The 11,335-nt window shown below is 36.5% G+C and overlaps 2 protein-coding genes across 3 annotated transcripts in view; both read right to left on the reverse strand.

The window, feature by feature from the left end:
* The window catches only part of IPO11 (importin 11), a 290,306-nt gene that overhangs the window by 52,114 nt on the left and 226,857 nt on the right, over nt 1–11,335 (reverse strand). Inside the window, exon 29 of the mRNA XM_006263744.4 lies at nt 1,858–1,953. Coding sequence (XP_006263806.1) covers nt 1,858–1,953 — 96 coding nt within the window. The remainder of the gene's footprint in view (nt 1–1,857; nt 1,954–11,335) is intronic.
* Nucleotides 8,352–11,335, reverse strand: part of LRRC70 (leucine rich repeat containing 70) — a 35,910-nt gene continuing 32,926 nt past the window's right edge. For both annotated transcript variants that reach the window (XM_059725147.1, XM_006263743.4), the window contains exon 2: nt 8,352–11,045. In XM_059725147.1, the coding sequence (XP_059581130.1) occupies nt 9,109–11,034 (1,926 nt within the window). In that variant the 5' untranslated portion in view covers nt 11,035–11,045 and the 3' untranslated portion in view covers nt 8,352–9,108. The remainder of the gene's footprint in view (nt 11,046–11,335) is intronic.

Below are 11,335 nucleotides of genomic sequence, written 5' to 3' on the forward strand. Positions count from 1 at the left end.
CAGATGCAGAGAGGTACATGGGGAATAAGGGATGGAAAGTAGAAAACCCAGATTGGAGTGAGGGCTGGGGAAATGATGGGGCAGGTTTCCTGGCAATGGGTCAATAGAGCCACACTGGCAGTCTGCTCCACTCCCCAATACAACCATGCGTGCGTGTGCGTGTGCGCATACACAAATATGTGCATGCATCTCCAACTTCAAAGCATTTCAAATATTATGTCTGCACCCTCACCTTTGTGAGGGTGCAGCTTTGTGATGAACCAAAACTATTGGAACTAATTATATTAATAAGAACACCTCAAATGAAAATCTCAGGCCATTCTGCAACAAATCAAAACAAGGCCAAAGTATTTTCTAAATGATAAAGTGTTAAAAAAGGGACAAAAACTTGGACAGAAAAATCAAGAGCTGTAACAGTTTAAATTATAATAAATATGTGCCTATAAGTGATGATAACTGTCACATTGAAATGGACTTCTGAAAAAGAGGAAGTTTCATTTATGCATTTGAAAACTGCAACCATTCACTGATGTAATTTGGTGAAAAAAATTAAATTAAGTCTGAAGGAATACTAGTATTAGCCTGTCTTAAAAAAAAAAAAAAAAGAGGGCTGCTCATGTGTCCCTTTTCCAGGTAGAAACACTGCCTCCTTGTTCAAGCATGTTAAGCAAAGGAAAAAGCTCAGTAGAGTAAGATCATGTAATCAATAGTAACTGAACAGAAGAAACTTCTGCTTCAAAGAGCAACATCCTAAAGAATGTTAGGCAGAGGAAGAAGAAAAGAGAAGGGGAGAAGGAAGAAGGGAAAAAGAGATGCTTAATAATTCTTCCCCCATCACTGGAGAAACATTGAAAACCTGTGCCATCTAGTTATAAAAGCGCTGAAAAATAATTATGGAAGTTTTTGTAAAGGTTAGGTTTCAGATAAATGGTAGCTACTCACTTAGATAAAATCAAACTTTTTTCTTCCTAAGCATCACTTTTCCCCCCTCACACACAAATACAATATATATATAGTGGGATTTTGTTTGACGTGCTTTTTTACAGCTTTAAGGATGTAACTCCCCACTGCTCAGAAATCTCTTGAAATATGGAGTATATCTACTATTCTTAATTTCCTACACTGCATTGGTTAGCAGTGTTAACTGCTGTATTTCAGTAACAGATAATGTTATACACATAATTTTCTAACCTCTCAAACAGGGGTTTTGTGAGGTTTTGTGAGGGTTCATTTTAGTAAAGTGCTTTGCAAGAAACTGCTATTGAAATGCAGCATGGTTTTAGGTCAAAATATTCAACTATGATTTTGAATCTTTTTTTATATATCTATATCTTGATGAATTTTGAACATACTAAATTATATTACTATAAAAATGCTGAAAAGCACAGCATAAAGTTCAACAAACCATTTTTGTTGCTGATAAAGGGATAATTAATTACTGATAAAACTTTGTCATAGTCCATATAACTTTCCTCCACCTAAAAAAAAACCCATACCTGTTAATTTCAGATGTACACATGCCTAAAATTAGAGACTGCATCATAAATTTACTTCAAGTTTTCTGGCAAATTCATCAGATACAAATTGTTTATGTATACTTATATAAGACCATTTGGTAGGTAAATGTATTAACTAATAGATAATTAAATTTAATCTTATTGTAAGGCTGTTTACCAAATATTTTTTTTTTCATATTCTAATACAATCTCTTACAAAAACAAAATTCTTAAGAACATATGTCTCAATTTCTAAAAGCAGGTTTTTTTAGAGAGAAAGGAAGAGAAAGAGAGAGAAACTACATATGTTAAAATGTTACTACTGTTTAACATACACAAGTTAATTAGATATTCCACTTACTCTTTGTAAGTTCCTGTTTCAGGATCTTCAGTCATAACATCATGTAGCCCTTCTACTGAGACATTAATGATACCACAAAATTTATCTTGAACAACACTGGAAAAGAACAGGAAAATGACTTAGCTAACCAGGAAATCTGCTTGATAAATTATAGGGCATATCTATAATGTTTTCATTATTAAATGTTTAGTTGAACACATTGCCAAGTACTTTTTTAAAACGCTTATATAAAAAATTCACAAATAGCCAAGAGGCAACAGTTAAAAACAATTGACTAAATATATTCTAGAGGCACATTAACTGGAAATGTACAGTTTACAATTAAAAAAAATGAAACAATGCTATGCCATCTGCAAATATACATACAACTTATTAGGCACCTGCAAAACTTAATGAAAATTGCTAAATTAACATGATGCATCTGTTACTGCCATAAGTAAAATATGCAGTGTTTCTCAGAGAGGATGCTAGGTCACTCACTCCTGATATTGGTATTTCTTGCTTTTTCTTAGCATTTCAAAACTTTAAATCAGGGACAAAGTTGAGCACGTACACATCTGTTGGCTTTTGAAAGATGCTTATTCATTAAAATCCTGAATAAGGACTTGTGAACAATTTACAGCTACCACTAAAATGCTCTTATTAAAAAAAATACCACTATTAGTTAAATTTGCCATTTTTAAAATCAGATGTTTGAGCACCTACTATTTAAAGAAATTACATTTAGGCAAAAATTACTGCAAATCTCTATGTTACTAGGGAATACCCTACCAGTAAAGCATTGGCTTATTTTAAAATTAATTAATAGGGGCCAACAGTGAGCAAGTCTGACCTCTGCTATACTATGAGCTATGATCCTTCATCCAACAGATCCTTTAGAAAGGCATCAATCCTGATTTAAAGTCTGCAAGTGGCAGAGTATTTAGAACATCCCAATAGTTGATTATTGTATTTAAAAAGTGGCTTGTATCTAGAATAAGCATACCCAGTTTCAATTTCCAGCCATTGCATTTCTTATGCCTTTGTCTGTTTGATTGAAAGAGCCCTCTATTATCATTTTAACTGAATTAGAGCTTGTAAAGATGCTACTACTGGGAACAACACATCACAGCATTTAGCTTTGAGGAAACAGAAAACTGTCTTTCAGTATGCACAGTGAAATGGTAATGGCTGTGACTCCATTTATTAGAAGACCTATTGTATCCCCTCAATCTCATCCCTTTCACTTTTCTGGTGAAGGGAATGACAAAGAAGCAAGTAATTCTTTACGACATATCTATATAGATATCTATCTAGCTAGTGATATATCTATAATCAATATATAGATATATCACTATGTATAGATATAGATATATCAATACATAGATATAACTATATCTATATATAGAGATACAGATAAATCTATATATATATCTATCTATATATATATAGATATATATATAGATCTATCTAGCTAGCTAGCTATGGATAGATATATAGATGCAGATAGTATATTGTTTGCTTAGCTTTAAACCAGGGCACTAAAAAGTCCATGGGCTCTCCTGAATCATCGAACTTCTGCATAAGCTGCAGCACAGGATGTGCATGTTTTTTTCTGTTTTGTTACTTATATCACAGCTGTCATTCTAACAGAGCACTGGATAGCAATGCAGCAAGCAAGATGACTCACATTTATTACATTTTCTCTCTCGGCCTCTTCTGAGGGGAGAAAACGTGTGAAGTGTGATGTTTGTTTTGCGCATCTATATACTACAATGTGTTTGTGTTAAAGAAGACAAGGTTTTCAAAACGTGTCATGCACTTGAAGCAGACAGTGGTGAGGTTTGGGGTGTCCCTTATTTCTTGGAGAAGCTTAGTTAAAATTTTAGTTTAGTCTCCTGCACAAAATTCCATTGTATTTGGGGAATTAAATTGTGAACTACAATCTTCATCCCAGAGACACATCATCAATGTTTTAGATAACCAGGTCCCAAAATTACACACACTTTCATACCTACTTAATGTTAAATGTACAAATATACTGTTGCTGAAGTTAGTGGGAATGCTTAAATAGATGCTTAAAATATACTTAATACTTAAATAGATGCTTAAGGCCTGCATTTGTAGATATCAGACCTTAAACTTTAGGGGAGAGCTTCCCTCCCCTACCCACACACTCTTAGGCAAGTAGAAAAATTCTGATCTGGAAGTTGGTCAGTAATACTAAATCACTCTTCTTGTGCACAAATACTTTGCTTTTTATAAACCATACCAAATAGATAAGGTCATGTTAATAATAAAAAAATATCTATTATTCTCAGTTACTCTGGACCAGAACTAGGGCTGCATGAGCTGAATCTATGATATGGATCCACAGAAATCATGCAGCTTATAGTCAGAGAAATAAAGAAGTTTTGGGGGAAAGAAAGGTTCCCCAGTGATACTTGGAAGGAGATGTTTCCTACAGCCTGAGCAGGTTGGATGGTTTCACTGAGGATTTCCCTTCTGGAATAGCTGTTAGACGCTGGAGCACAAGGCTATCCCTCTACATGCCATCCAAGCAAAATCATGTGCCTCTGTTACCTACATGGCAATTATTTTTCCCTGCTTACAAGTTTCATGAGCACTGGATTACTGCAGAGATTTTGGAATCTCTGGCCACATGCATACTAGCTCCCTCCCAGGACCACCCCTAAGAAACAAGCCCTGCCCACTTGCTGCTATTTGGAATACACACAAATGCAGTATTCAGAACGTGGCCTGAAGAACACGCCTGAGATTTGGAGGGGTCTTGAGGACATACAAGCACTACTCTCAGGTTTCTCAAGATAGAGTCTGAGAGCAGCGTTGGGGTGTGTACTCAAGACCTAAGTCATCCTCAAAGCATATCTGCCAGTATGGAACATACGTGGAGTGGGAGTGAGTGGTCAGGGATAAGCAAGAAGTTACTAGAGACACTGCCTGTAATGCTGTAGATCAAGGGTGCTTAAACTTTTTTTAGTCCAAGTATCCCCAGCAGGGGTGGCGCACAGCCAGACTGAGCAGAGAGGTGGGGACGGCATGTGGGTGGGCAGGGACAGAGCGCTGCTGCCTCCCAGGAGCAGGGCCAGGTAGCTCACTGGGCTTGGGTGAGAACAGCAGCACCCCTCTGCAGGGCGGGGAAGCTCACCGAGCTGCTTTGTAGCAGCGACAGCTGCTGTGTGCAAGCTTCCCTGCTCTGCAAAGGTGCACCACTGCTCTTGCCCTGCTCTGTCCTCTCCCACCCACGCATGCCCCCTATGACCAGTCCAAGTACCCCCAGGGGTACGCATAACCCTGGCTGACAGCTCCTGCTGTAGAGGACTGGGCTCCAGAAGAGCACAGCTCTGCAGGACAGAAAACCAGAAGTGATATGTCTCTTCAGGGGCTGCTTCAGTTAATTAACTGAAGTGGGCTAGAGTACAAACGGTCTTGGAGAGAGCTTTTATTCACATCTTTTATAGGATTTACAGATAAATAACAAGAGCTCATAGTCATGCCTACCCTACCTTAGCACTCTGAGCTTTAAAATATCTGTGATTTTTTGAAATGAGCAAAGAATATTGACTGTTGGGAATCTGAGACGTCCTCTGGAAGATAAAATGTGGGAGTGGTTTATAGATCTGTAGTAATATTATTTAGTCAGAGGTGCTCTCTAAAAGAAGCATGAAGACAACAAATCTTCTATTTCCTGAAGGTGATATTTCTATGTCACTTTATATAAAATAGAAATAATAGTTTTTCTTTGCTTTATAATTATAAAAAATTGTTGGCAGAAAGATTAAAATGTGTAGGAAACTGCTGAGTTGAAAAATCAAGGAATGCAAAAGACTAACAAAACAGGATGAATATTAACTGTAGTCTTCAGGAAAGGCAATGTGAACCTTTCACCTGTCCATTAAATGGAACAAGCTGCTTCTTCAAAGGCTTAGCCAGCAACTATGGAATCATTATGCAAGGTAACTCTTTTAATGCAAAACACATCTAAAAAAAATCCTAAGTCAATACAGTCTCACCAGGATTTGACAAATAACCCTAGATAAATGTTTAATGATAATATAAAAGGGATTATGTTTTATTCTTACTGGACTGAATAAGGAAACAACTTATAAATCAAGGTAATAATATAAAGGATCTCTAGAATTAGCCAGGACTTGTTTCAAGAAAGATACTGGTAAATCAAAGTGTTAGCCACATTAAAGACAGGGACTCTGTGTTCAAATTAACATTTCTTTCAAAATTAAATAATTACCATTATCTGTTTTAGAGTATACATTTTACACAGCAAAAAGTCATTTTTGTTTCATTTGGTTCTATTTCAGCCAATACAAATTATTTTTCTTATCAGGTGATGCTCTCATTACTCTTGCATCTCCCCAGTTTGTCACAGGAAAAACGTTGTGCGTTTTTCACTGAGAAAAGACAGGTCCAAACACTGAAGATTTATGACTCCTGTCAGGAAGAGCAGTAGGACCAATCCCTAATACTGTGATTGATAGTATAAATGATATTACTGGTGGAGGGCCTTATATACCATCTGCACGAGAAACATACTCCGTCTAAAATGACACCAAAATATGACCTGCCTATTGGGGGACTGATTATTTCCGTAGCTCTTATTTTAATGATCACTTCCTTTTGTAGAATAAAAACAAAGTTGATGTCAAATGAGGTGGATTCCAGGAAAAAAAACTATATAGCTTTTCCCTTTCACTCCAATCAACTAAGATACACATTTAACATTCTCATTCTTCCAAAAAGTATTTGTGCAAAAATTCATCTTCAACGTTGTAACTGTATATCCATTAACTACGTACTGGGCACAAATGCACAAGACACTGACTATGCAGTAGCCTGATACTATTGCACAGTAGTGTTATATGGCAAAAACCGTGCCAAGATGCTACTATGCAGTAGTATTAGCCTACTGCACAGTAGCATCACTGCAGACAACTTGACTCTACCCACAGGCACTAGAATTGAATACTTTCAGGGGCTGAATGATGGATTTGAAGCAATGAATTCAAAAAAGGACAAATACAGATCAAGAGCCTTTCGAGATATGGGATCCAAATCCAAAGGATAGGAGCCTCTGGTTGTTCTCTACCCTTTGGAAAATTCCCTTTGCAATGGGCAGATATTCCTTCGGCATAGTGATCAGAATCTACTGGCACCGATATAAAAAGGGGATTGTGGTCTTAAGAAATATGGACTCATAATTGAACAACAAAGTTTCACTTCATAGTTGGGTACAAACATAAGCACTGACTTCTTATTTTTGATGCAAAACTGTAGGCAAAAATATTGACATCGTAGATTAGGTTGTTTAAACATGCAAATGAGTTAAAATTCAGGTGTATGCGATTATGGACATAAAACTATGCCTACAAAAATGGAGATCCAGTTAAGGGTTGACTGAAAATATCACTCTAAATACAGTAGTTGGGATATAATTCCACCTTTTTTTAAGGTTATCACCATGTTATTGAAGAGAGGGAAAAATCAAATAAATACAGCCCAAAATTTAAAGAAATGAAGACAGTTTGAGGCATTTACAATTACACTGGCAGGCAATGTTGTGAATAAAAATACACTAAAATCTTTGTTATCTGGCATTTGAGTAATCGGAACACTATTAACTGGAGTTTCTGGCCAGCCAGCTGAACGCAGGGTGGAGGGTGGTGTGGAAGCTCGCACACGGTGCCACCCACCACCCTGCACTGTAGCCACTCTGTGAGGCCACCCCCCCTTCCCATCCCCGGTGCAGCTTTCCCTTTTCCCCCCGCCCCCTGGCTCCACATCCTGCCAAAAACCACCAGCCTCAAGTAACTGGAATTTTTAGATACCTGGCATCCCTCAATCCCCACTCAGGCAGGATAACTAGGTACAATTTATCTTAACCCAAGATTAATCCTGATATCAATAGATGGTTCTCACTAGCTTAAAAAACGGTGATTGGGACATGGCATTCATAACAGATCCTTCAGCAAAAGGTATGCAAGAATGTAGAAGACAAGAATTTTTGTAGCTAATATCATATTGGAACAAATTCATGGTTGGGATAGACTTAGGCTTTAGGGTAATCACAGTACTCCTACTCGGGTATTATGGTGAAACCTGAGGATATACTGCCATACCCAAAAGCTTGTCTATGTCTATCCCAACCATGAAGTTGCTCCACTAAAAGATATTATCCACAAAACCTCTTCCTTCTAGCATATTTTCTGGACCATTGCAGCTGCAACATCACTTCAACATCTATGAATACAGCACTTAAGCTCAAAAATACATTACAAATGATATAATGAATTTTACAATGTATTATACAAATTGGAGTATTTAAGTTTATAAGAAAAAAAAAACAACCTATTGCCCTGATTAACTTAGTCTGTGATGTTGGATATTCTAAAGTTGATTATATTTTCAACCAAAAGATAAAATAAGTTTCCCTAATACAAGTTAGTGTCATATGCAGTTTGATGATATATGCGCACATCAACAATGTATGTATTTTATTATACACACTGCATGCAACTATTTTGTACTTTGGCAATATATTTATGTACAAGAAATATACAGAATTAAAAATTTTCCCCTCTTTCTTAGAAAATGTAAAACAGTTCATGTTAACCAAAAGGAAAGCTTTCATAGAGAAGTAAGGCTGGACAAGACCTCAAGAGATCATCTAGTCCAGCCAGGGATTAAACCTATGACCTTGGTTTTATTAGCACCCCACTCTAACCAATTGAGCTAAATGGTCCCTCACTGTTTTCATTTTCTAACCCATTGTGAATGACAATGTACATATTAAAAAGATCCTCTTAGAGCACTATTTTCCCCCGAAAAACATTTCAGCTTCATAATGTGGATAATAATTGATTTTCCTTGCTCATTTAACAAAACACATTATTTCCATATAAAATTTAAAACGAATGAATATTGGGTAAAAAGTTGAAGCCATAGCTTTAACTTCTTACTGAACATATTATGATATACAAGATTAATATAAGAAGGTTTCCTTCAAAGGGAAACAGAGCAGAATATTCATCCATCACAAAAGGTCAGAACCAGTAGCATTTGTGGAAAGAATCATAATATAGATCCTAGGTTGTAACACTTTCCATAATGCCAAGAACTAGTTGATCTGACAGAGGAACAAATTATTTAAAAGAACCTCAGATATTTGATTTCTTGATGTTTTAAACTACACCCCCCTCTCCCCCCAAATCGACACAAGAAGTCAAACTGGATAAATCACAGTGCTGAATGCTCAAACAAGATGACCTGTGCCTGATTCTCAGGTGCTGTTCGTTTGAGAAGCCTAATTTGGTCTAATTCTGAATTCCTCACTGGACTATGAGACCGGCGCTGAACTGGGTCAGTCACATTGTATCTGCCAGCCTGATAACAACTGTAGTACTCTATTCCCTTTTCCTCTGAGTTTCCTGGTAGCTTCAGTTTCTGTCTTAATCGAATGATTTTATAGGTTAGAAACAGGATAACAGTGCAAGCCAAAATAAAAAAGGCTAGTAAAATGTCAAAAGCCCGATTCAGCTTCTCCACTTGTTGTGTGCAGAGGAGAGATGTTTTTAGTGATACGGATGCAGCACTTGATTGAAACACACTATTATTCTCTTCCATGGTTAAATTAACAGGTACAATCTGTGCTGTCATTTGCACTGGCAAAACTGATAACACAGTAGTTGCCTGTGATGGATTCCCAGTGGCATATTCTTTATAAAGAAACTGACTAGCAGATGTGGCTTGGGCTCTTCCCCATAAAGTAACATGTTTAATAGCAGAATTTCCCAAATGTTTGTGAGTATTGTATCTAGTCACCTTATGCAATGCCATCACTAAAGTGGTGGTACTATGATGCATACCTGCCGGTTTTAGATTCCAGACTGCTTCTGGATTGTTGTTTGTACTGGCACAGTTTGTTAATTCAGTCCATTTAACATAATACAAAGGCCTACCACGCATACTTGGTGGATTTTGACAATGTATTTTTACAGAGATTGAAGATGATGCTAACCAATTGCGTAGCCCAAACAATTTGCAGCTACAGTTCCAAGGATTGTAACTTGCATACAGATGAATTAATGAAACCAAGGGTTTGAGTACCTGAGGTTGCAGGTCTGCAATTTTATTAAATGCTAGGTTTAATATCTTCAAAGAGGAACCAACTTTTTCAAATGTATTATCACCAATACTAACTATTTTATTTCTATCTAGATAAAGGTACAGTAAATTATGCAACAAGGTAAAAGTACTGGCATTTAAATTTTCTAAATCATTATGGCTTAAAATTAACTGTTTAAGGTTATTTAACCCAGCAAATCCATTCATGAGAATGTTTTTTATTTTTGCACTCTTCAAACATAGATATTCAAGCTGGTCAAGTCCTTCAAATGCAAAAGAGTGTATTTTTCCAATAGGGTTGTGAGACAAAGAAAGTCTTTCAAGATTTTTGAGAATTCCAATGGCACTTGAGGGCACCCGTGTTAAATTGTTACCCTCCAGGTTTAAATATGCAAGGGTTCCAAGGAGATGAAATGCTGAATCCGATATCCGTGCAATCTTATTGTAGGCTAGATTAAGTGTTTGAAGACTAATCATTCCCAAAAATGTGCCACTTCCAAGGATAGTGATACGATTTCTTTTAAGTGTTAAGTACTGAAGTGAAGTGAGGTCACTAAACACTCCTCTAGGAACAAAAGCTATTTGGTTATTCTGAAGATCCAAAAAAAGAAGTTTTGAAAGCCCTTGAAATATTCCAAGATCCAAACGTTTAATGTGATTATCATCTAGATGTAAATAGGACAGTTTATTAAGTTCAACAAAAGCTTTTGGGTACACATGTGAAATGTTGGAATTATCCAAATACAGCACAACAAGTTTCTGAAGGTATGTTAATTCATTTGGAATTACATGAGAGAGATTATTTCCACTCAGATATACAAGAACTGTGCTTTTTGGAAAGCTCTTCGGAATGCTTGAAAGACCTAAGTTACGGCAGTGAACACGTCCCCCTGTGCAGAGCTGGCAGACAGCTGGGCAACTAAATACCTCCTGGAGCAGCAACAAAAGAAAACAATTAAGGATATGCAGGAAAACTCCTATGCAGGATAGAGAATTTTGAAGTCCACACATATCCCTGTCTTTGGCTTTCCCATTCATTTCTGACTTGGCTATTAGGGATAAAAAAAAAGATCAAAATTGTAAACATTGTTCATTTGAAGTTCAACTATTATATTTATATTATGTAAAAAACACATGCAAGCTAATGTTTTAACATTGTAAAACAACATGCTTTATAAGGTAATGAAAAGTACTTCCCAATAATCTATGTTACAACTTCTCCCTTTCAGCATTCCCCATCTTAGCATCACAAAAATTAAAATACTTATTGGGTAATAATGCTGTATTTCAAATACATTAAGAATCAGACTAAATTAACGGGTTAATGAATATGCTGCCA

The sequence above is a fragment of the Alligator mississippiensis genome, chromosome 3 (assembly GCF_030867095.1).
Source record: "Alligator mississippiensis isolate rAllMis1 chromosome 3, rAllMis1, whole genome shotgun sequence".
Classification (NCBI taxonomy): Eukaryota; Metazoa; Chordata; order Crocodylia; family Alligatoridae; genus Alligator; species Alligator mississippiensis.